The sequence below is a fragment of the Macrotis lagotis genome, chromosome 1 (genome assembly GCF_037893015.1).
Source record: "Macrotis lagotis isolate mMagLag1 chromosome 1, bilby.v1.9.chrom.fasta, whole genome shotgun sequence".
In the NCBI taxonomy this organism is placed as follows: Eukaryota; Metazoa; Chordata; class Mammalia; order Peramelemorphia; family Peramelidae; genus Macrotis; species Macrotis lagotis.
The window spans coordinates 558007605-558035270 of record NC_133658.1 but is presented as its reverse complement, the minus strand read 5'-3'; the positions used below and the strand labels follow the sequence as shown (position 1 = coordinate 558035270).

The window sequence follows — 27666 nt, the reverse complement described above, 5'->3', positions numbered from 1 at the left end:
AATCTGATGAACACTATCTGATGAACAGTATCTCTTTCCCTTAATTCAAATTCCTCATAACAAAAATTACTAATTTGTAAATATGTTTAACAAAATATGTATGTAAAATGCTAACCTGACTGTTCCCCTACTGAGGGGGAAGGGGGTGGGAATGAAGGGTAGAGGGAAATTTTGTAACTTGGAAATATGCAAGTATAAATGGATGAAAAAAAGAGAAAATACTATATTTCTGCCTATCTTCTCCAGTAGTGGTTAGACTGTCACATATCTCTTCCCTTTTTCCCTCAAACTGGTCCTGGAAAGAGAACTGGGTTGTGCTCCCTGTTGTCATTTGCTAACATTCCTGCTGCCTTACTCATTCTTGTGTCATTCTGTGAGGTTCACAATGTCCACAAGTAATCATCAAATTCAGATTATAGGAGCAGTTATCTACCAAACCTTAGTCATTCTCTTTTTCATAAGGAATTCAGTACTTAAATTCAAAGGCTTCTTCTCCAGCCTTAACACTTGCCCTTATACTTGGGGACTTTTATCTACTTATTGATGTTCTCCCAAACAACCAGAAATCCTCTCAGTCTCCTCAACCATGACCAACTCCTTCACTTATAATCTTTTGTAATTCCATTTTTCCTTATGCCTTGTTGTTGAGTCATTTTAGTCCTTTCTGACTCTTCATGACCCCATTTGCAGTTTTCTTGGCAAAGATACTGGAGTGGTTTGCCAGTTCCTTCTCCAGCTCTTTTTACAGATGAGGAAACTGAAGTAAACAGAGTTAAGTGATTGTTCAAGATCTACAATTAATAAATATCTGAGGTCACATTTGAACTCAGGAAGAAGAAGCTTCCTGACTTCAAACCCAGTACTCTATCTACCTAGCAACTCTCTATTAACCTAAACCCTCATCTTCATTTACTCCACTTCTCAATCCTTTTCCAGATCATTAATACTGTACTAGCTACATTCAACCCTCTGATGAACCAATTCAATTTTACTCTGTTCTCTGTCCTTAATTCCCCTGCTCCAGTACAATAGAGCTGATCATGTCTTGTCAAGCCCCACCTGAAATCCACCCTGGATTACTCCCACTGTTGACTTCCTTTATTACTATTCACATGCTGCTGAATAGAGCAAGAGAAAATATGTTCTCTAATGACCACCAAAATAATTTGGACGGTTAAAGGCAATCAACCAATAAACACTTATTAGGTACCTATTTGGATCCAGCACTGTTCCCCAAGTAATAGGAATACAAAAGACAGTATGAATATATTTATATATTTGAATTTGTGTGTATATGGACCCTTTGTTCCCTGTTGTCATTTGCTAACATTCCTGCTGCCTTACTCTTGTGTCATTCTCTGAGGTTCACAATGTCCACATGTTATCACTGAATTCAGGTTATAGGGACAATTATCTACCAAACTTTGGTCATTATCTCTTTTCATAAGGTATTCAGTACTTGGATTCAAAGGTTTTGTTCCTCCACCCTAACACTTGCTTCCCTCCTTGTTACCTACAAGCATGTCCATTTAGCTCTGTATCTTAAAAAAAATTTCCAATAGCTATTGTTCCATATTTCTCCTCTCCTTCAGTTTAAACCCTCCGGGGAAATCAATCTACATTTGGTAACTCCTTTACTCTTCTCTTACTCCATTCAAAACCCTCTACAATCTGATTTCCCATCTCATCATTCACCTCCAAAGCTAACAGTGAACTCTTAATTAACAAATCTAAAGGCTTTTTTTCTCAATCGTTGGTCTTTATGACTAGTTAGTTAACAAGCTAGATCACCCTCTCTTTCTGAACATTTTCTCCAATCTGAATTTTCATGACTCTCCTATCTCTTGATTGTCCTCCTATCTTGACTTTATTGCTATTTCTGTCTCCTTTATAAGTACTTTCAATCAGGACATGCTGGTTATTTATTGGTCCCTTATCTCATTTCATGTTATTACTCACTTGGTGAACTCATCAGTTCTCATGGGTTCAGTTATCATTTCTATATTGAAAATTTATATATCTTTATTATCATGTCCTATTCTCTCTTCTGAGTCACAGTCCTGCACTATGAACTCTCTCTTGCAAATCTCCAATTGGATTTCTTGCATGTATCTCAAACTCATTATGTACCAAAACAAACTCTTTACCTTGTCTCTCTTTTTCTAGATTTACTTATTACTGATTGTACCACCATTACTGATTGTACCAGAAATCCAAGCTCAAAACCTAAGGGTCATCCTCTATCCTCATCCTCAACTCTACTTATTCAATCCATTGCTGTGTCTTATCTCTCTTTACATCACTCATAAACATTCCTTTTCCTTCACTCACATTGTCAAATTAGTTAGTCTCTGTGACATGTCTCATTTCCAGTGACTCTTCAATCAGCTACCAAAGTCATTTTTCTATAATGTAGTGTCAACCCTGTCACCACTTCCCCTCCCCTTTGCTCACTGAGTTCAGTGTCCCCTACTACTTTTAGGATCAAATACAAATTTCCCGGTTTGACATTTAAAGGTCTTCATTACCTGCCCCCCCCATCCCCTTCTCCTTTTATTTGGAGTCATCTAGGGTAAAGTAATTTACCCAGAGTCACTCAGCTAATAAGTGATGTTAGATTTCAAATCTCTGGGGATTGCTGAAACCACTTTCTTTTTTTTTTTTAAGTTTTTTTTTTTGGGGGGGGGGGGTTGTTTGTTTGTTTTTGCAAGGCAACAGGGTTAAGTGGCTTGCCCAAGGCCATACAGCTAGGTAATTATTAAGTGTCTGAGGCCGGATTTGAACTCAGGTACTCCTGACTCCAAGGCTAGTGCTCTATTCACTGCACCACTTAGCCACCCCCTGACACCACTTTCAATTCCTATCGTTGTTGTTTTTTTATCCTGTTCAACATATAACATTTGAACTCAGATCTTCCTGACTCTAGGGCCAGGGTTCTCTCCACTCAGTCACCTAGTTTTCCTTTTCCTCATTTGTCTTACTCCTTAATTGCCTCCCCATATTCTACAATCCTACACTGACCTACTTTGGTATTGTTACTGTTGTTGCTGCATTCGCAAAAAAGGTTATGTTAAGGTTGTTTTAAAAAATAAATAAAAAGTTTCTGCTTAGTTAATTTAGTTAGATCTTCATGTCTAGCAACCATACTCACAGATGCTCTTCAACTATCTAAGAGAAAACTTGAAAATAAGTGATCAATTAGCAAAAAGAAAAAAAAAAGACTGGAAGTAACAGCACAGGTCCATAATCCCAGCTTCCACCTATCTCTTGATTTCAGGTGTTCTGAACAATAATGGGCTAATCCAATCAAGTATGTACCTTGAGTTTGGCATTAACATGGTAAGCCTCTAGGATAGAGGATTAGGGGAAATCAGATTGTCTAAAGAAAAATGAACTGGCTTGGAAATGGAGCATGTCAAAGCTCCCATGCTAATCAGTAATAGTCTCTAGCCCACTTCCAGCCCAATAACAAGACAGAGTTCTAAGCAAAAAAAAAAAAGAAAAAATAAGAATTCTAAAATTTTAAATGTATTAAAAAATAAAATAATTCAAAACTGCAAAGTACAAAACGCAAACAGAAGAACAGAGAGCACATGAACTGCAATTAGATGAAAAAAATAATTGTATAGGAGATAAATGTACAAATGGAAAAATCTTAAAGAGGTCACTGAAGGCATTACTGTCAATTTACTAGGGAAATTTTATATACTGGTTTTGATAATGCAAATAGCTAGAAAGTGTAATTGTTCTAGTGCTATTTAATGTTAACGTTATAATAATTCACTTATTTAAAAAAGGAGGAAAAAGTCTGTTGAAGTTATAACAAGTCACTTATTAAAAAAAAGAGGAAAAAAGTCTATTACACCGTTGACTCAAATACAGTCATTCCATTCAAGCATTTTATTGCCTGCTCTTAAATTTAGGTATTAAGTCACTACAACAGACAGAGATGCTCTCCTGGACCACATCCTTTTTGGATCAAAGATGTCAGTTCCTAGCAGAAGAACTTCAAAGTCAGGCAATTTAAAAGTTTAAAAAAAGGAGAAAATAAAGTAAATATCATAAAGAAACTACTTTGCATCTGCTATTGTGTCTGGTTTTAGCTCCTGGGAACAAGGTGTTCCTTCTGCTCCTAAACTCATCACCAAGCAGCTAATTTAAGATTTAACTGAAACCATCTTCCTCAGCCTCCTTTATGCTCTGAGTGGAGGGCTGGAGGGTGGAATACCAAACTCCTCCCAAGCCTTCTTTTACCAAAGGAAAAAACTTAGGTTCCCTCCACTCTACATCAGATGCTCTGCTGGGTTTCTTCTCCATCTAAAAATATCAGGGTACTTCCTTCTACCCATTCTCCTCTCCACCTTTCTGGCTTCTTTTTGTGTATTGCCTACCTACCCACCCCATTGGATTATAGGCTCTTTGAGGGCAAGGACTGCCTTATCTGTAAATTTATTGCCATCTCCAATGCTTAGCACAGTATCTAGCACACAAGAGGTGCTTAATTAATGTTTATTGGATTAGACTGGAAAGAGAAAGTTTGTGATTTTATTGGCAACAAAGTTTGAGTGAAAATCCAAATTTATAATATTTTCCCCAAATTGTGAATTCATGATTTTGCTCCTGAGGGTAATTCTTTCTGGGAGTAATAGACTGATGTACATCACCACCATTTGACTTTATAATCAGTAAACTTAGAGGCATGAGCAGAGAAATGTTATCCTGAATACCTTCACTTTTCTGGTTTCAGTTTGTTATTGTTGTTGCTTTGTTTTTTCATTTCCAAAGGTTAGTAATAGTGTTTCACAGAAACAAAAGGATAGTGTTTCACAGGAAAGACTAAGATAAATTTAAAATTAAAGATTTAATTAAAGAAAGTGTAAACTGAGAGAGTTAAGCAACTTGTCCAGGGTCACACATAGCTAGTAAATGTCTGAAAGGAGATATGAACTCAGGTCCTTTTGACTTCAGAACTGGTACACTATAAACTATGCCACCTAGCTGCTCAAGCCTCTAGTAAAGTGAAGTGAAGTGAGTTGAGGTAAGGTGAAGTAAAACTGATTATTTGTTTCTCTGCTCACTTCAAGTATTGTGTCACCTAGATTGAGTCTAATATTGTCCCTTCAATTTTCTTTCTAATATAATTATTTGTGGGGGCAGTTAGGTGGTGCAGTGGATAGAACACCAGCCCAAAAATCAGGAGGACCTAATTTCAAATCCAGCCTCAGTTACTTAATACTTACTTAGCTGTGACCTTGGGCAAGTTATTTAACCCCATTGCCTTGTAAAAAAAAGTAAAAAAATATTAATATAATTATTTGTGTATATGTTGAATCCCCTTAGTAGAATATAAGTTCATTGAGGGCAGAGAAATGAAGTGAAGTGTGGTGAGATGGTGTGATACTACAATACACTGCACATCATAGATGTTCCTTAGATGTTTGAATGAATGAGGGACTTTTAGAGCAAGTAAGAAATGGTCCTCATTTTAAAATTGGAATTGTTCAGACGTGTCTGATTCTCTGTGACTCCATTATGGGTTTTTATTGCTCTTTTTGGCAATGATCCTAGAATTGTTTGCCATTTTCTTTTCCAGTTCACTTTACAGATGTGAAACTAAAGCAAATAGGGTTAAGTGACTTGCCTAGAGTCACATAGCTAGGAAGTATCTGAGGCAGGTTTGAACTCATGAAGATGAGTCTTCCCTATTCTTCCAATTTACAAAGTGGAAAATCAGTATTTTTTGTTAACTATTAATGTTTATTTCAATACAAATATAATTTCTCTAAGAAATTTCATCTATTAATTATTCTTAATATAATTTAGAATTTATGATTACTCTCTCATAGGTAAAGAAACAAACCAGTAAAGAGAAAGTAACTGGGACATGCTAAAATAAGGTCACTCTTGGTGGACCTGGGTTTAGAACACTGGACCTTCTAATTTACTCTCTGTTCACCAATATGGCATATTTAGATCCCTGGAGGAAAACAGCCACTTAAACCTATTTTCTATTCTTTTTTTTTTTTTTAGGTTTTTTTTTTTTGCAAGGCAAATGGGGTTAAGTGGCTTGCCCAAGGCCACACAGCTAGGTAATTATTAAGTGTCTGAGGCCGGATTTGAACTCAGGTACTCCTGACTCCAGGGCCGGTGCTCTATCCACTGCACCACCTAACCACCCCTTAAACCTACTTTCTAAATAACAAATGATCCCTCAACTCGGAAGATATTAGGACCTCCTCTGGATTTAATAATAGCTAGCATTAATACTGTGCCTCCTATATGTCAGACACCATCCTAAGCACTTAACAAATATTATCTCATTTGATCCCCACATCTACCCTGGAGGAAGGTTATTATTATCCTCTTTTACTGTTGAGGAAACTGTGCCAAAATTTATGGAGAAAGAAGATAACCAAATTTCCCAAAAGAATTATACTTCTACTAAAACTCCCCCAACATCAAACAAATTAAGCTTTTACCTGTACTACTTTCAAGGACAAAACTGCATGTATAAATTTCTTGATGTGAGGATTCAAACCTCTGGGGACTGCTGAAATCACTTTCAAAACTCTTCTCAATTCCAATAATCCCTTATTGGTTTCAAGATCTTCATGTCCATTGTTTTCCTGTTAAACATAAAAGAAATTTGAATCGGTTATTTCATTTTTCTTACTGATTTTTCTTACTCAGTCACTATTCTTGTATTGCTAGATTAACAACCTGAGCATACTACAAGTGCCTGAACATAATGGAATATTTCCATTTATCCTATATACATAGCTTGTTTGCACATTTTGTTTGCACATTGTTTCCCCCATTAGACTGTGGCCTTCTTGAAAATAGGGGCTGCCTTTTATCTTTCTTTGAATCTCTATTGATAAGCACAGTGTCTGGCATACAGAAATTGCTTAATAAATATTTATTAACTGATTGTCATAGTTGAAATTTAGTAAATGTTTATTAACTGATACTATGGACAGTGTTCATGTTTAGACTTACTAAAAACACACCAAAAAATGCCAGTTGTTCTTTAACACTTACATTTTACCTTTGTAGTTGTTCAGATGTCTGCAACTCTTTTGACTTATGAGAAATTTACTTGCCATTTTCTTTCTCATTTACAGAAGAGGAAACTGAGGCAAACAAGGTTAAGCAACTTGCCCAGGGTCATACAGCTAGTGTATGAGGTCATATTTGAACTCAGGAAGATGAGTCTTCCTGACTCCAAGTCAGATACTCTCTCCAGTGATTATGAAAACATTAAGCTTAAAAAAAGAAAAAATCTCAACACGCAGTAGACTAGTGATTTTGTCAATGCAGGGCACTCTGTCACAGATAAAGATCACAGCCCTTCTATTACTCATAAAACCAGAGATTAAGAGTTTGAAGGTCACAGAGTCCCAAATCCCTCATTTTAAAACATGGAAAAAAGTATATACAACTATTCTATTAAAATAAATACATTATATCTACTTTCTATGAAACATTTTCTTTATTTCCTTCAATTGCTATAGAGTTATTTGGTTTTTTAATGTTTAATTTCTTTATATTTGTCACTTTAAATGTCACACAATAGATACTTAATAAATCTTATTGACTGATCACTAAAAAAAAATGAAAAAACTGACGTACAGAGTGGTTAAAGTAACTTTGCCCAGAATCACAGTTAGTGTCCCCAGTAGGCATAAGGTAAGATTTGAACCTCAGCCTTCCTGATATGTTCAGTGCCCTGCCCACTACATTATGTTATCTCTGGTTTTAAAGCGTTGTCTAAGGCTCAAAGAAATCAAGTAACTTGCCTATTGCTACAGAGCTAGTAAATATAAATTACAGGGATTCAAACCTATATCTGCCTGATTCCTAGTCCTTTATCCACTATGCTATCCTGAGTCAAGAATATTCATTTCTTCAAAAATGAAGCTATTGTTCTAGTCACTAAATATAGAACTATTAAAAATCAACTGAACAACAACCAAAGTATAAAATAAGGCATGTATAGGGAAGATATTGTTTCTTTGTAGAAAACAAAGCTCCATTCAATTAGAAAGGATGTAAAAGACAATGCTAATTAATGACCCACAGTCAGAAGGACATGCTCTTTGAGTCTCAGTTAAACCTTCAGATATTGCCATGGGACCACTTGATATCCCCAAGTTGAATATTTATCAGTGATATGTCTGAACTGCTGATAAAAAGAAAGTTAAGTTCAAATAAAAAAAATATCCTGCAGGCATCTTGCTACAGACACTGAACTGGTATTCTTTTTCATGACAGAACAATGAGCATTATGCAAATCAGGTATAACTTAAGTTTCTCAATAACACTTCATTTTCTTTTGTTGTAGAATTAGAACATTTCACCTTTTTGACCGATCCGTACAATAACTAACTTGTGAGACCTCAGAATCCACTGTCTGGTTCTATTATCTGTATATAGTAATTCAGAATAAAATACAGCTATCTGTGTAACTGTTCGTAGTTGGGTTGTTTTGATTTTCTTTTTTTTTTCTGAATTGCCCAAATGAACCCAATGAGATGAAACAGTGATTCTCTTAATTCAGAATGCTATTCTCCTTCCTGTACCAATACTCTGAACCCCCACAGCCTCTTTCCCCAACCTGTGACCTTTGTTTCTTTCTCCTTTCTTATCAGTAATACTGACTTCTCTTTCCTCACAAGGTTCTTCTTCATTGCCTAGAAGAACATTCCTATCTCACCGACTCAAAAGTTCTTTAAGAAATTCAATATATACATATATATATACATATACAATATATACATATATATATATATATGTGTGTGTGTGTGTGTGTGTTCAAATTCTTACTGTGTGCAAAGCATAGTACTAAGTGGTGGGGCTTCAAAGACAAAAAAGGCAATCATTCCTGCCCTCAAAGAGCTTGCATTTTGCCATCCCTACACTTGGCATTCCTGTTCCGCTCAACTTTGGAAAGCATAGCACCAAAGAATTGCTTAGCAGCCATGGCACCTATATTTTGGATAATTTTTGCAGAGAGCAATTCAGATTAAAGAGAGGCATGAGAAATTTAAAAACATAAAACAAAGCTGTCAGTTAACATGACATCAATATTTTGTCCTTTGACCTGCCCTAGGATCTGTTCCATTTGCCTTCAAAATGTATTTATATAAGTAAGCATACTAGCTGAACCTGGAGATAGATTTTTACACAGAAGAATTTAGGGCTATGCCAGACTGACAGTAGCTTGTTCCTTTTTAATGTTACAATAATTTCTATGAAAATTTTGTTGAAAGGCTGTATCATCATTCCTAAATTCGCAACCCTTGTTATGGAAACTCCTTCCAATTGAGACAACAACCTATCTATGATATCTCGATTAGACCAAGAAAATTGACTGAAGTACACAAAATGTAAGTGACTTAATCACACAATTAACAAGTGGTATTTGATGGCCAAAAATATGGACAGGCAATTTTCAAGTGAAGAAATAAAATTTATCATAAAAAATGCTCTAAATAATTACTGATTAGAGAAATGAAAATTAAAACAATTCTGAGGTACCACCTCATACCTATAGATTAGCTAATATGACAGAAGAGGAAAATGATCAATGTTGGAGGAGATATGGGAAAATTGGAACATTTATGTGCTGTTGGTGAAATCATAAATTGATCCAGCCATTCTGGAGAGCAATTTGGAACTGTGTCCAAAGGGTATAAAATCTGTGCATACCCTTTGATATACCAATACCACCATTGAGTCTATATATCTCAAAGAGTTTTGTTTTGTTTTGTTTTTTAAAGGAAAGGGTGAGGGAAGGACCTAATTGAACAAAAATAATTGTACTAGCTTTTTGTAGTAACAAAGAATTAGAAATTGAGGGAATATCCATCAACTAGGCATCAATCAGCCATCACAAATTATGGTATATGATTGTAGTAGAATACTACTATGTTATAAGAAATGATAAAAAGACTAATTTCAGAAAAATCTGGAAATAATTTCATGAACTGATGCAAAGTGAGGTGAGCAGAATCAGGAGAACATTCTACATAGTAACAGAAAAACTGTACAGTGATCAGCTCTGAATGACTTTAACAATTCTCAGCAATATAATAATTCATAAAAATAAAAATGCTATCCATTTTCCAAAGAAAGCACTGTTGGAATTTTAAAGCATATTGAAGCATGATATTTTTTAACTTTCTTATTTTTTTCAAGTTTTTTTCTCAGGGTCTGTGTCTTCTTTCACAATATGACTAATATGATGATGTGTTTTGCATGATCAAACATGTATAAAGTGTATCAAATTGATTGTCATTTCAGGGAGGAGGAGAGTGAGAGGGAGCAAAGGGTAGGAGAAAGAAAATTTACAACCTCCCCTGAACATTTTTAAGTAAATTAAAAATTGTCTTTACATGTAATTAGAAATGGGGAATAAACTATCATTTTTTTTTTTTAGATTTTGCAAGGCAGTGGGGTTAAGTGGCTTGCCCAAGGCCACACGGCTAGGTAATTATTAAGTGTCTGAGGCCGGATTTGAACTCAGGTACTCCTGACTCCAAGGCCAGTGCTCTATCCACTGCGCCACCTAGCCGCCTGTAAACTTATTTTTAAAGTTGTATTTGAACCTGGTACCCTACCCACTATATCACACTGTCTCTTACTCCTGAACAACAATGATAAAATGAAAAGATATGTTATATTATATATGTTTTTCATTATGTTTTCTCTCTATTTTTAACAGTTTTGCCTTTACATTGAATTCAGTATTCAATTGACAACCATTAGCAGTACTAAAGAGGTAAAATACCACAGTATAATAGAAAGAATCTCAGCTTTTTCACTAACAATCTGTGAGACCTTGAAGGAAAGTCACTTCTGTATTCTGCTTCTTAATTTTCTCATCTGTAAGATAAGAAGAATAAGAAGAGGAATTGAGGCAGCTAGGTGGTATAATAGACAGAAAGCTAGGTTTGATGTCAAGAAAGACCTACATTGGAATTCTGCTTCAGACATTTAACTGCATCATCCTAGACAATCATATGATCTCATTCAGCTTCAGTTTCCTCATCTCTAAAATGGGAATAATAATTGCATTAACTCACAAGGTTAGTATGAGAATCAAATAAGATAACACATAAAGCACTTTGCAAAATCTTAAAGTGCTATGTTACTATTATAACAACTTACATCTGTCCATCCCTTTAAAATTTACAACCAGTAGATATAGATATCCAGTTCATCATAAGAACTCTGAAGGTTAAGCAGAGGAAGTATTATCCTTAAATTTCAGATGAGGAAATTGGGGATCAGAGAAATTGAACAATTTTATGAAGATCAAATGGATAGTATTCTCAAATTATTTCACCTCTCTAGGCTTCAATAACTTCTTTTTTGCAAATGAGGGAATGTGATGACCTCTGAGCTTCTTTTCATCTCAAAATCAATGAATTCAAGCCTTTTTGATTCCCACATTTCTGTTGGACCTAGATGACTTAATTACAAAAATCACAGAAGGAGGAGGCATCTAGTCAGACTTGTGACTAAACAGGTATCTTCTCTATATTTCCAAAATGCAAATTGGCACCTTTTGTTTAAAGAGATTCAATAGATCCTGATCCTTTCTGGTTCACCTGAACTTTTCCTCAAAGCTTCTCCTTGTGGTTAACAGGGATTGAGAGATTTGCTACTGATCCCTTCCAAAAAAGTATCCTCATGACTTCAGCACAGGGACCCAGATCTCACTGAAAGAAGCTAAGGGGACAGGCACTGGCACAAATACAGACAGAAGGATTACACCATTTACCCCACCCAGTGTTTCTCAGCCTGTAAAGTCTCTCTTGGCCTGATCCAAACTTCTCTCAAAAACTTCACTCCCTGCTCCCCAGTCCTTTAACTCCTTCAACTGATCATCAAGTGATCAAAAATGTCTCTTCTTTCTCTTCATAATTCTATGACTAAAAGTAGCTGATTCTTATCAAAAGTCCTCTTCTTTTCATCTGCTCTTATGGCTCCTACACAGATCACCTAAACAGAGAAAATCTGTCTCAAGTCTCAACCACTCTTCTGAGTGCCAGAAATGTAGTTTTAACTACTTGCTATCACCATCTGTATGCCTCACCAGTGACTTCAACTCAATTTCTGTTAAAAACAACTCCTCAACTATCATCTCTACTTTCAAGCCCCCAACTAGCTTCTTCTGGCTTCCTTGTATCACCATTCTCCTAATCACCTGCATTCAACAGTTTTAGGATCGAGGTTAATTTTTCTCCTTCCTCACCCCCACAACAACTGTATACACTTATCTAAGTCTTTTTAGCTTTATCTTTTTTAAATTTTATTTTATTTTAATTTTGGTTCCTAATTCCTTCCCTTATCCTTTCATCTCCTCTACCCATTGGAAAAAAAAAACAAGAAAAACAAAACTTATTACAAATATTTATAGTCATGCAAAACATGGGAAGAAAAAAAAGAGAAGCAAAAGGGAAGGGAAAGGAAGATTCTTCAGTCTGAACTCTGAATTCATTGATGCTTTAATTGGCAATGTGTAGCTTGTTTCATCATAAGTGCTTTGGAATCATGGCTGGTCATTATGTTGATCAGAGTTTCTAGGACTTTCAAAGTTGACTTTGCTTTATGATGTTGTTACATATAAATTGTTCTGGTTCTGCTCAATTCAATTTGCATCAGTTAATAAGTTATCAACATTCAAATCTAATTATGTCAATTTTATCTAAGAAATCCCACACACCATGGAAGAACAAATTTCTAAAGGACAATTCTGATCATCTCTGAGTCCCAACTTAAAAACTTCCCTTATGAATACGGTAAAATCCTTAATCTGACATTCAAAGCCCTTCACATTTTAACCCCTAAACCTACTTTTGGAGACATCACTGGTGTGATCAAATGGAATGAACACTTAGTTTGGAGGCAGGGACCAAGATTCAAATCTGAGCTATCTCTTATTACCTATGTAATCTTGGACAAATCATTTAACCATTCAGTTTCTTTCTTAAAGGGTTGAGTTAGATAAACCCTGAGGTCCCTTCTGGTTCTAAACTTATGATGCTATTCACTAATCTCCAGTTCCCCACCATGTATACTATATTCCAACTGGATTAGAATATTTGTATTTTTCTAAACACATTCCCTCCCAGTTCCAAACTTTTGTTCATATTGATGCCTCTTTCTGGACTGTTCCCCCCCCTCTATTTTTGCCTATAGAAATCCTACTTATCCCTCAAGACTCAATGCAAATAGCACCACTTAAATAAAACTTTCCTTGATTCTCTTCAGTCCAAATTTGCATGTTCCTCTTCCCATCTTCAGTTGCATATGTTCCTGTTTCCCTCAACAACAACCACATTTTGCCTTGTAATGTAGTTATATGGCATTCAACCAATAGATGATGGATGAAGTGGTAATGGCATAAGTGCTTAACCTTTTTGTGCCATGGGTCCTTTTGACTGTCTAGTGAAATCTATTATATCTCAAAAGAATTATGGTTTTTAAACACACAGAATTACAAAGGAAATCTAAAATTAATGAAAATTAAGATGTAGTTTTTTCTCCCCCAAATTCACACAGTCCCTCAAATTCTAACAGATCTGTTCAAGTTCCAGGTTAAGAACCTTTATCATATGGATTTGTCTAGATAGCTGAGAAGGGTCATTACAATTCTCAAAGTTTGTGATTCTTTTCATCAAATGTTTTATAAAGTTATCTCAATAGAGTGATGATTTATAGTAATGTTTTAGTGATGTGGCCTTGGAACAATAAAGAAGATCTTATTAATGCTTATTAATTGATCAATCAAATAAAGATTTTTTTCAACCCTTGTAAGTTGTATTTCATTATCTCAAATACAGCCAAGGATAAATGTTAAATGGAACATTGTTTTAACTGTTACCTTGCAATTTTCTTAATAATCATTATTCAAGGGGTGCAATGGATAAAGCACTGACCCTGGAGTCAGGAGGACCTGAGTTCAAATCCAGCCTCAGATAATTAATAATTACCTAGTTGGGTGACCTTGGACATATCATTTAACCCCATTGTCTTGCAAAAACCAATAATAATAATAATAACCATTATTCAAGTTAGAATTTAAACTGTAACATATTTTCCTCCATATCATTTATGTATTGATATTTAGTTTAAACAAAACATATATGCCTTCATAATATTAGGCTCACAATCTTTAGAAAACTGATGCTATTATGTAGTAGTTTGTAACATCAATAATTTTTCCTTCTGACCCATGTAGTTGTTTATAAATCCTTTTCTTTTCTAAATCTGATTCCCATAATTCTTGTTTTAACTCAATTCACTTATTTTCTTATTTAAAGTATGGTATGTTCTTTTTAATAGTCATTTAGTTGGAGCATCAAGTTAGTGTAGTAGAAAGAGTAGTGGTTCTGGAATCAAGAGAATCTGAGTTCAAATTCAGCCTCAGACACTTGACAATTTACTAGCTGTGTGATCCTTCTCAAGTCACTTAATCCCAGTTGTCTTGACAAATAAATAAGTAGTCATGTAGCCAATGAATGTTAGATTTATTGTTACTTAATAATTTAATAGCTATATACTTCCCCACAACAATACACATTGCTTCTCCTTTGCAATCCATATACTAGCAATTAGGATTAAACGTCATAATAAGACTATCAATATGATTAATATTTGCATAGATCATAAGATCCACCAAATATTGTATTGCCACTGACTGTGGGACTTGGTGAGTTATAAGTTAAAGGATGGTTTTTGAAACTTATCTTTCTCCTGTGGAGATGGAAGTCATATTAACAGATGAAAAAAAGAAAAGGAAAACTATACATTTAAATTTTAGCATCTATCCATTCATTCAACAATTACTGAAAGAGCATGTTCATTACTAAATGCTGTCAACAGACTACCATTTCTGAGAGGGAAAATATCATAATGGGTAGCAACCAGCAAATGGAACTCAAGTTATGCTTCACTATACATTTAGACAAAAGGTACAAGTAACAACAGAAAAAGCTCACATAACTTCCAGGGATTTTTTAAAATCTATTCTCAAGATATGTTCTAAGCTAAGATTCGACCCAGTATGCTAAAACTTCTACCTTTAAATCTACAGAGATGAATAAAATAGAATAAAAACTCACACTTAGATTGTACTTTAAGGTTTACAAAGGATTTTCCTCATAACAATCCTGCAAAGTAAAAAGTACAAGATAATTTTCATTTTATAGATGAGGAAATTGAAGCTTAAACCAGTTAACTGCTCAATTAGCCACAGGCAGAATGACCAAACTGAATTCATTCCTTACTCCACTCTTTTTAAACTTTAATTTAATTTAATTTCTCTCCTTCCTGTAAAACCACCCTCACCCACTGAGAAAGAAAATATCACTCTTATACTGACCTTGATACAGAACAAGCTTCTCAACTATCAAAGGAGCATTCAGTTAAGTTCACTGTGCAATAATCTATTTACTAAGGCAGGGAAAGGACTTCATAAAAAATTATATAACATGCTGAAATAGAAAGTTCAACTGATTTCTAATTCCAATCAAACTTTTTTACTGTTATCTGAAACTTTCACTGTTTAATGTTTTCTGAAAATTTAACAACTGGCTAAAATAATTAAATTTATTCTTACCATTTGATTATCTGATGTCTTCATTTCTCTCTCAGTTTTTCTCTTACTGCTATTCTTCATAGGTAAACTTCTAGTTTTAGTTTCAATGGAAGCTAAAAAAGAAAAGTTTATTCAGAACATAAAATATAATCATCTTAGTTAACTTCATAGGTCCTGACTTGTTTCAATCTTATGTGAAAGTCCCCAAGGCTTCACTATCCTGACTAAAAGATAGTTGATGTTAGAAATCAAATCTTTTTGGGAAACTGGAATAAAGCAAAAAAATCTTTGTCTTTTCATCACTAGGTGTTAGTAGATACCACAAAGACTTAATACAAAATGCCCTGCATCTTTAGCAGTTATATAATAGGAAACAAAAAAAGATTACATTGAGGGATGATTCCAAGTTAATTTGAATGGAATGATTCCCTGAAATTGCTTTTTTCTGAAGAGATTGTCCAGTCTGAAAAAAATGTATTTTAAACAACCTAGCCTATTTAAAAAATTGATTATTTGGTTTCCCTTTAATTTAGCCTCTAAGCTCTCATCCTTTTTAGGTAATGAGGTTTTTCAGAAATAATTAGTGTTCAAGAATATTCTAAGATCAACATCTAAAGTGAACTGATGTTGAAAAACAATTAGCAAATATAGGAAAAGCAGTGATCTGCTATTTTTTAATTTCCTTGTCCAGACAATGGTTCAAATTGGAAACCAATACAGTAATGGCCTATGACATAGGAGGAAAAAATGCACAAACTAAGCCAAGTTCAATTTAACAAACCTGTATTATGTGCTATATACCAAGTGCACAAGAGGAAGCAGCATAGCATCCTAAAGATAGCAGCCATGAAACCAGAAAGATCTTACTTTCCAATATAACTGTTGAAACATATTAGTGATGTGGAAGAACTCTATAAATCTATAAATTGAAGCTCTGCATTGATAGGAGGATGTTTCCTCACCAGTAAAAATTCCCTACATTTACTGAATCACAGTTCCAAATAAAAAGTTTATGGGAATTTATGTTTAAACACATACCAGGCACTATGGTAGGCACTGGTGAGGTAAGGTGTGTGTGTGTGTGGGGGGGGGAATAAAGACAAAAATACAAAACCTTTGCCCTCAAAGAGTTGGTGTTTATTAACCAAATATTGCATTGAAGTAATATGTTCATTTGAGTAGTATTGGTATCTTACTATATTTAACCTTCCTAGTCACATAACAGCAACAACACCTATCATTTATATAGCCCTTTAAAAGTTTGCAAAGACTTTATACATGCGATTTCTTTTATTCCTCACAACAATTTGCAAAATAGTTAATATTATTGTCCCCATTTACAGATGAGGAAACGAGCTTAAGTAGTTAAGAGATTTACCCTGGGTCACACAGCTTCTAAGTAGGTATCTGAGGTAGGCTTTGAATTCATTTATGGTCCTACTTAACTGCCATTATCTGACATCCTTCAATTTACTCAAATTTTTCTCTGCTTCTGTTAGTAAAAATTTAAAGTGTTATGTCCTGTTTGTACCATAGAAATAATTATGATCTCATGTTGATCAATATGATATGTGTAATAAATCCTTTTTCCAAGGAGACTGTGGCTTAGGAGTCAGAGAGAACAAAGCAATCATGACAAGCTGGCTTTCTTTCCCTGACCTGTACTTGCCTGTTTTAAGTCAATCAGAGAATTGTATAACTTGTGTTGTGCCCAAGCAAAATAGTAAAGTACCCTGAGACTAAATAATCAATTTAACCACTCCCACAAGACTCTACCTATCTATGCTGTCCTACATGGGTGGTGATGACTCCCAAAACTTCTTGTAATTATTGTACCTTTCTTTTTAAGGACAGAAATAGATTTAGTAAAGTTGCTTTCTAACTACCGAACAGTAGTTAGTTTGAAAAAAAGTAATCAAACATTCTTTTCAGATGTTATTGGTTCTAATATGAAGATAATTTTTTTATTTTTTTATTTAGTTTCATTTTTTTAATTTCACAATTTCCCCCCTAGTCTCACTTCCCTCCTCCCCCCACAGAAGGCAGTCTGATAGTCTTTACATTGTTTCCATATTATACATCGATCAAAATTGAATGTGTTGAGAGAGAAATCATATTCTTAAGGAATAAATAAAATATGAGATAACAAAATTACATAATAAGAGAACTTTTTTAAAGTTAAAGCTAATAATAGTAGTCTTTGGTCTTTGTTTAAATTCCACAATTCTTTATTGATACAGATGGTATTCTCCATCACAGATACCCTCAAACTGTCCCTGATTGTGGCACTGATGAAATGAGCAAGTTCATTAAGATTAATCTTCAACCCATGTTGCTGTTAGGGTTTACAGTGTTCTGGTTCTACTCATCTTGCTCAGCATCAGTTCATGCAAATCCTACCAGACTTCTCTGAATTAACATCCATCTTGGTTTCTCATAGAACAATAGTGCTCCATAATGTACATATACCACAGTTTGTTCAGCCATTCCCCAAATAATGGACATTCAGCCAATTTCCAATTCTTTGCACCACAAACAGGGCTGCTATGAATATTTTTGTACCATTATGTTTTTACCCTTTTTCATGATCTCTTCAGAGTATAGACCCAGTAGTGGTATTGCTGGATCAAAGGGTATGCATATTGTTGTTGCCCTTTGGGCATAATTCCAAATTGCTCTCCAGAAAGGTTGGATGAGTTCACAGCTCCACCAACAAGGTATTAGTGTCCCAGATTTCCCACATCCCTTCCAACATTGATCATTGTCCTTTCTGATCATATTGGCCAGTCTGAGAGGTGTGAAGTGGCACCTCAAAGATGCTTTAATTTGCATTTCTCTAATAAGTAGTGATTTAGAGCAATATTTTATATAACTATGGATTGCTTTGATTTCATCTGTAAATTGCCTCTTCACATCCTTTGACCATTTGTTAACTGAGTAATGGCTTGTTTTGAAAAAAAATTTGTTCTCTAACTACAACCAAAAATAATCTGGATGACCAATTAATCAATACATATTTATTAAGTACTTGCTCTGAGCCAGGCACTATTCTAAGTGCTGGGAATACAAAAATTGGGTAAAAAGACAATCTAATCCTCAAGAGCTTTACAATCTAACACACCCTTTGCAGGACTGTAATCTAGGCCATTTTGCCATCCTCTCCCATCCAAGCACATTTGCCTTAGCAAAGACCTATCCTCTCTCATCCAAAAAATAGGATGCTGTATTATACCTCCACTGTCCTAGAGAGAATAATGGCACTTCTATCCATATGTGAGAAGCCCCTTTTACCATACAGTTTAGGATTCTGTATATTTGTATAGAACCTAAGATTTTACTAGGTTGTTGCAAAAGATTAAAATGTAAGTCACATTTTGGAATAAACCAACTCCTAAAGAATTGTCCATAAAGTAAATTTCTTCAATTCAAACATAAAATATTTCTTAAAATGGATGAAGATTGTTGATGGAGTTATGAACTGATCCAACCTTTCTGGACAGCAATTTGAAATTACCAAAGGGCAATAAAACTATGCATACCCTTTGATTAAGCTATACCATTACAAGGTCTGTATCCCAAAGAGATAATTAAAAAAAGTGAAATCCACATGTCCAAAAACAATTAAAGCAGCTCTTTTCATAGTGGCAAAAACCTGAAAATGGAAGGGATGCCCAACAACTGGGGAATGCCTGAATAAATTGTGGTAAATAAATGTGATGGAACACTATTATTCTTTAATAAGTTATGCAGAATGGGACTTCAGAATAGCCTGGAAAGACTTGCTTGAAGTAATGAGAGAAAGGAGAAGAACATTGTATACACTAATAGCAACACTGGGTGATGATCAACTATGATGGACTTATACATTTTGGCAGTACAATAATCAAAGGCAATTCTAAAAGACTTCTGATGGAAAATACCATCCATATCCAGAGAAGGAACTGTGGAGTTAAAATGCATACCAAGTCTTACTTCAGTTTTTAAAAGTTGTCTTAGGTATTTTGTGTTTTTTTTCTCTTTAATGGTTTTTTGTTTTCATTTTGATTTGATTGTTCTTTTACAACAGAATTACTATGGATTTATGTTTAACAGAGTTATACATGCATAGCCGATATTAGATTGCTTTCTCTAAGGGGAGGGGGAAAATGTGCAACTCAAAACCGTACAAAAATAATAGTTAAAAACTATTTTTGCATGTAGTTGGAAAAATAAATAAATAAAATATTTGTAAAAAATGAATGTAGAAACTGAGGCCCAGAGTGACTTGCCTAAGATCACCCAGGTAATCAATAAGTGCAAGAAGGAGCGTTGGAATTTAGGGACTGTGACACCAAGAATGGGTGCTATTTCTACTATGCCCTGCTACTTCACTTAATAAATAATTATACAATAAGCATATATGTACTAAGCATCAATTTTGCATACACACTAAGTTTCTGAAAGAAAAAGAGGAAGACTGAGTACAAATTTTTAATGATTTGCTTAAGATCTTACATTTCTGACCAGTTCAAGCTCAGTCATTGCACCTGTGGTTTACATACTAGATTCTTGAAAAAACCAAGTTTCTTTAAAGCTATTCCATGGATTCTTTAAAAATAAAATGAAATCACAACAAACCTGTTTACTTCTATCTTCTCTATCATTTCTACATAACAAATTATTATTAAAAAAGAGTCTGAGTTCCCAAGTCATGAATAATAATTTCTCAAGAATTCTGCTACCTCTCCCAAATGAAAATTGCCCTCATATTAAGCATACAGCTTAGATATAACAAGAATAGTCCTGCAGTACAAGAAAGCAAAATAATCACATAATTAATCTTTTGGGGAAATGTGGTCAATCAATCAATTAAACACCCATCAAGTTATCAAGGATTTTGCTAAGTGCTGGGGACACAAGTAAAATGAATGAAACAATCCTTATTCAGAGGGAAAGATGTAATATTATGGAAACAGAGTTGAATTTAGAATCAGAAAGACCTAATTCAAATCCTGTCTTAGATACTTACTAGCCATGTGTAACCTTGGATAAGTCACTGAACTTCTTTTTGCTTCAGTTTCCTCGTCCATAAAAATGTGGAGAATAACACTATTTACCTAACAAGGTTATTGTGAAGATTTAATAAAAAATAGACACACACATATGCCCACACAAAATGTCTATATGGGTATATATACTCCCAATTTCGAAGTTTATATGAATGCTAAGCTAGCATCATATTATTATTACTCAGAAGGATTTTATTCTAATGGGGGAGACAAATACAAATAATCACAGCATCAATGTTAAATAAAGTTATGAAGAAATATTATATCCCTAAAAAAAATCTCATAAAGAAGATAAAAAAGCATTACACAGATGCTGGTTTGTATGACCAAAGTGAAAGAGTTCAATTAGCCAAATAAGTTTAATACTATAGATGATGAATTTGAGTCTCAGATCTCAATTATTTTTAAAATTAGCATTGATTCTTCTATATAAATATGATAAATATGGGCATGGAGCTTGTGGAGATCTAGCTGGGGCTGGTTACTCACCCAAAGAACATAAAGAGCTAAGGAAATTTTTCCAAAGATACTCACATATGAGAAGGGTATGATGAAAACTTGCAAAGAGCTTTCATTTGGTGACTTTAGAAGTAGTACTGTAATGACCCCCTGTTGACAGATCTGATAATAAAGAGGAAATCTTACCTCCCTAAAAACCAGTCACCAAAACAAACTACATCAACCACTCTGTCCTTGGGAGAGGCCCAAATAGAGCATGCTCTGACACATCTGACAATATGTGTTTAGTTACCATCCGCCCTCGAGTTGGATTTGAAGAATTGCATTGAATCATTCTCCAATTTCCCAAAGATGTGGTGAAAGAACAAATGTGTTTTCTAAGAGCAGCAGATTCTGATCTTTATTTGCATCCTCCACAAACTGATAAATTTCTAAGTCAAAAGATCACAGAATTTAGCACTAGAAAAGAAATTACAAATTATCTAGAAATTTTAATGTTTAAAATACAAATTTATTTGTATTTTAAAAAATTATTTTCTTCATTATATTATGCTGTTGCTTATTGTTTAAAAATATAAATTTATTTGTAATTCCTATGAATCAACATTTATTAATCATCTATGATGTGCCAAGCCCTGTTCTAAGTGCTGGAGATACCAAAAGGGGCAAAAGATAGTTCCTGCGCTCATGGAGCTCAAAATCTAAAAGGGGAGACAACATGTAAATATTTACAAAGCAAGCTATATACAGGATAAATGGGAAAACAACAGAAGGAAGGCTCTAAATTTAAGAGAGAAAAGAGAAAGGACTCTGTACAGAAGGGATTTTGGTTGAGACTTAAAATGAAGTTCCAAATCTACTCCCATCTATTGAGTAGGGAAGAAAAATAAAACCCACTAGAAATATGTATAAACAGGCAAAACAAATCTCTCTATTAGCCATGTTCCTAAAAAATGTTCTGCTTTTCACATATGAGGAAACTGAGACCCAGGAGGATGATGTCTGTTCTGCCCAAGGTCATAAAGTATATCTGGGTTCCCTACAGTCATCAATTCAATTGACTACTAACTCTAGATCCATTGAACATGAAATGAAATTCATCCTAACTTTCAATGCTGACCTTGTGTTTTTGTTTTGTTTTGCTGCTTTTTAAGCAACACCATAGTATAATGAAAAAAACACTCATTCCTAATTCTGAGAACCTGGATTCAAATTTTATCTCTATCATTTTCTGCCTATGTGACTTTGTGTAAGTCATTTGTAAAATGAGGAAGCTGAATTAGATGGTCTCTGGGATTCCTTCTATGATCTATGATAAGAAGGCAGAATATCTCAGTTTGGAAAGCTGTATCAAACTAGTCTGTGATTCAAAATTCTCATTGTCAGAGGGACTCAAAGAACTATTTAATAAAGAAACTAAGATAATCAAATATATATATATATATATATATATATATATATATATACATATATATATATGGTATTTCTTTTGGCATAAATATCATTACTTTTTTATTATCTGCTGTAATCAAAGGCCAAAGGCCAAAGACTGATTCACAGGCCAACTGTTTAGAACTCTGAAAAGTATTTTTCTCATGTAAACAATATTAAATATGATGATCTCACTCTCAAGCCTACAAGACCTAGATCCACTGATTACCCTGAACTCAAGACAGGTAACATCCATATAGTAATTTCTGTCACAGTACCTTCCCTATCTGTCCTACCCAAAAAGCAGCATTAGCTTTCCCTTCCTTCCTTCCTTCCCAGACAGCTCTTCCCACCCCACCCCCAGGGGAAAGTGGTATGGTAGAGAAGATCCTAGGGATGAAGGGGAAGTATCAAGAAGGCACAACTTGGTTCTTTTTTTTTTTTGGCAAGGCAATGGGATAAAATGACTTGCTCAAAGTCACACAGCTAGGTAATTATTAAGTGTCTGAGGTCAAATTTGAACTCAAGTCCTCCTGACTCCAGGACCAGTGCCCTATCCACTGTGCCATCTAGCTGCCCCACAATTTGGTTTTGAAGTGAATAGAGAGAACTAGCCCTGGAGTCAGGAAGACCTGAGTCAAATCCAACCTCAGACACTAAGTGTATGACTATTAGACAAGTCACTTGATCCTTTTTATCTCAATTTCCTCATATGTAAAATGATCTGGAAAAGGAAATTGCAAACTACTTCAGTATCTCTGCCAAGAAAACCCCAAATGGGGACATAAGAGAGTGGAACATAACTTAAAAAAATAACTGAACACATTGCTCCAGCAAGCCTAGAGATCAAGAAGGCAGAATTCTTTATTTCTAGGTTCTGCCTATGAGACTAGACAGATTTCTTACTTCACAAGTCTCCATTTTCTCTTGAAGCTGTGAGATAACATCTAACTTCAAGTTATACTTGCAGTCTTTTTTTGGGGGGGGGGGAGGGAAATGAGGTTAAGTGATTTGTCCAAAGTCACACAGCTAGTAATTATTAAGTGTCTGAGGCTGGATTTAAACTCTCATCCTCCTGACTCCAGGACCTGTGCTCTGTTCATTGTCCACCTAGCTGCCCCCTGCAGTCTTTTGTATCTTTTGCCTATTAGGTATTTTGCTACATGAATTACCAATTTATAAAGTTATGTCCCAAAATAAAGGTTGATTTAAAAATCAACTATTTGAAACTAAAAACTATTTTTCTCAATCAGTAATATTAATCATGGTAGGTACACTCTCAGATCAATATACTTATGCCTATTTACTTACCTCCCAGGATGGGGGAGAGGTAGTTAGGTCCTATGACATCATTTTCATTTACCAAAGATGACTGCCCCCTCAATCATTGCTGATCTATAACTATTCTGCATCTTATACTTCTCTATGAAATAATATACAAATGGTAATTCTAAAGTCTGAACCAAACTTTCTGCAGCTACCCAACAGGTGTTGAGATGGTGGGAGGAACATATGAAAGAAAGAACTTCATTGGCATGAAACCCTGTATTTCTGTGGGGACCATATTTTCACAAACCAAAGCAGAGGCACAAGCCTTCATGAAGGTCTATTAAAATAAATGTTCCTGGATTCAGACTTTTCCAGGAGCTAGGTTTCACTGTATGCATGGGTTCATAATGAAAGCCTCCCTGTTGGATTTCCCCTAGGCACCACATTTAACTATTATACTTGTTCAGTGTCATATACTGAATCTGCAGAACTGGCTAATTTTCAGATGGTTTAAGGATTTCTGCTGATCCTTCTTCCCTCCCCCCATCCCGAAGCCCCAAGCACACTTCCTTTCACTCAGTGCTAATTAAAGTCTTCCAATAGTTCACACCTTCCTCCTCACCCCTAGAATGAAACACTTCTTGCTCTCATCTTTAACTATTTAGAATCGTGTGTGTGTGTGTGTGTGTGTGTGTGTGTGTGTGTGTGTGTGTGTGTGTGTGTGTGTACAGGCAGAAAGCCGGGGTGACTTCGGGGAGGAGGAGGAGGTATAAACTTTTTTCTTCATTTCAATCATAAAACCAGCTAGGGCAAGGACAAAAGTCCTAAGGATTCATCATGATCATGTGATGAAAATGTTTTCCTTGAAATTTCCCTTGGATTTCCAAAACCTACAATAAGAACCAGAGGAGCTGGTTTGATTGCTGATGAGGGACAAGAAGGATTTCAATATGCAAAAATGCAACTAGCTCATTTCCTAAAATGTTTTAACTGGAGGTTCAAACTTTCTCCTCTCCAAGCTCTTTTTCAATCTGCTGTTGTTCATGACAGGCACCAGCAAGTTATAAAAGAGAGGAGGAATATTCAGGGAAATATTGGAGGGTAGGGGAATTGGGGGGATTGAAGCACAGGAATGAGCGTCTTCAATAAAAGCAGTTTCCAAACTCGAGAAGGAAATAGAGGTTACCATGCTCACACACCTCCCAGTCTCCTCTTCCCCCCACCCCAAATACTCTTAAGATTGGGCTGAATTGTAAAAGGGTAGAGAAATGAAATAACTAAGCCACTGTGGAATGACTGAAAGAGGAATTAAGAGACTTAAGGGTATATTTTTATAAATAAATATTCTGAGGTGAAACTATCCAGTGAAAAGTGCTCTAGAGGAAACTCCACTCCTCTACAAATCCCCATTTCTCTCATCTACTGACTACAGAATATAGATCTGCTACAGTTTCAGAAGCCCAGAATTAGGACCAGAATTGCTGGGCAGCAGTAGCCGGAGCAGCAGCCACATGGGGGTTTTGTTCCTAGAAACTGGAAGGAATTAATTAGACAAATATTTTAACAGGGTTCAGCTAAAAATCACAAAAAATGTTCTTACCCATCCCAGGATTGAATGAGAGAAAGTCTTTAAAATTCTTGGGAAGGATGAAGATGCGGGTGGATCTGGGCTTCGTTACTGTGGTCACACCAGAAGGACAGACTTTTCCAGCTTGTATGAAACTGAAACTAACTCATTTGGTCTTATTAGCAGAGCCCTCCTTCCTGGAACTTGAGGGACCCGCCCCTTCCCAGCAACCTGTGCTCTCCCAGTCAAGCTTGTGATGAATGTCTCATCTGAGGACAACCTAAGGTCCTTTAAAAAAAAAATTCATAACCTACATCCGCCTCACCTACCTGATCACCTAGAATATTAAAGAGCACTAAGGTGATTTTATCTGTAGCACCTGGAGGCACCTCTTTCCCCAGAATGGATTCCACCAGACAGATCATCTCAATTCCAGAAAGCTCATAAAATGCTCCTCCTGATAGATTCCTCTTTATTAGATAACAAGAAGACACGATAATTCAAATTTCTGTGAAACATCAAAGTAAGAAAAGCAACAAAACATTTCCCCTATATATCTGGAGATCATTCTTCTTTAGGAACAGACACTACTAATGGAAAGAGTAAATATACAAAGGTGCCAATGTGGAATGTCACACATAGGACTATGTCTAGTACTCTAGAACGGAAGGGCAACTCATAACTACACTGGTGAAGGGTCATGTTAATAATAATAAAAATATTAACATTAATTGAAGAATTTATATAATACTGATTTCATCACTGTTCAGCAGACCTGCTCTCTTATCAACCTTACTGAGCAAACTGGTTATTTTGTACAAGCTCTGTAGCCCATTGATAATTCTCATACATGTATAGTCTTCTGGCACCAATTTATGGAGCTCCTCTCTACTGTTAATTTTTGGCTTCAGCTGAAGCCTATCTTTTACTCAGGCTCCCACCCCACCCCCCATCGTTGTATAAGGTTTTCTTTTCTTTTGGGGGGGGGTGTTTTGTTTTTGTTTTTTTGCAAGGCAATGGGATTAAGTGGTTTGCCCAAGGCCACACAGCTAGGTAATTATTAAGTGTCTGAGACCCAATTTGAACCCAGGTACTCCTGACTCCAGGGCTGGTGCTCTATCCACTGCGCCACCTAGCTGCCCTTGTTTAAGGTTTTCAAAGAATACTAACACCTCTGGTGTAAGGGGCTTGCCCAGTCCTTTTCAGTTCTGTTTATCTACCTTTGGTATTCACCTGGCACTAAATTCTCACCCGTGGCTCCAAGAAGCTGTAGTGCACCTAGCTACCTCACTCCAATAAACCACCTCAGTTTCAGGACTAAAATGAGATTGAGGTTAACTATTGAACCTCAAACCTATTAGTGAGTTAGGGATATGAAGTCTTCATCCACTGGAATGGATAGATGCAAACAATTTATTCCAATGGTCTTCAACACAGTTGAAGCAGGTGCTATGAAGTGTTTACTTAGAGAGACATCAAAGTTGCCAAAATCCATCCACTTCATCACAGGCCATTACCAGTCTGGCTGACTTTTCTCTTTGCCACTGGACTTAGTGACTCTGGAAGAGAAAGTGAGTCTGAGATTATGCAACTCTGACTCACTTAAATCCAATTTACCCATAAGTAAAGCATCATCCCATGATGTCATTGGTCCCCTTTGAAAATGAAAGACAAGGGGCAGCTAGGTGGCGCAGTGGATAGAGCACCAGCCCTGGAGTCAGGAGTACCTGGGTTCAAATCTGACCTCAGACACTTAATAATGACCTAGCTGTGTGACCTTGGGCAAGCCACTTAACCCCATTTGACTTGCAAAAATCTAAAAAAAAAAAAAGAAAAGAGAAGAGAAAAGAAAATGAAAGACAAACAACATCTTTTAACTCATAGGAGTCTTGGTGGGCTGTGTCATATAATCTATAATCTTAATTTAAAATGCTAAACCTCTCTGCTGGAACTTTTTTAGGGAAAAAGAAACATTAACAGATCAAGTCATGAGACCAAGGGGAACATATTTCCTGGGTATAAGAAAAGTTGACTATGTTTTTTCTCAAGGAAAAAAAAACTTCAGGGGTTTCCTCTCCAAAACTGTATTTGTACCAGGTGCCACATTCTTTGATATACAGATCTGAGGAGAACAGCCAAAAGGGAGGCATTAACAGGAAGCAGTACAATTTACTTTTTGTCTCAAACTACTCCAACAATCAATTAATAAATATCTATTGAATACCTACAATGTGCCGGTCACAATGCTTAGTGTTGGAGATATAAAAAGAAGCAAAAAAACC

General features: G+C 35.5%; 1 protein-coding gene across 2 annotated transcripts in view; it reads right to left on the bottom strand.

Moving 5' to 3' along the window:
• DZIP3 (DAZ interacting zinc finger protein 3) overlaps window positions 1–25544 on the bottom strand; it is a 120791-nt gene extending 95247 nt beyond the window's left edge. For both annotated transcript variants that reach the window (XR_012474072.1, XM_074214440.1), the window contains exons 1-3: window positions 25418–25544; window positions 15632–15723; window positions 6480–6626 (exon numbers count right to left, since the gene is read on the bottom strand). Coding sequence is in view for 1 of the 2 variants with exons in the window: in XM_074214440.1 (XP_074070541.1) it covers window positions 6480–6626; window positions 15632–15723; window positions 25418–25421 (243 nt within the window). In the remaining variant the exon portion in view is untranslated. The remainder of the gene's footprint in view (window positions 1–6479; window positions 6627–15631; window positions 15724–25417) is intronic.
• Between the last annotated feature and the right edge of the window lie 2122 nt (window positions 25545–27666).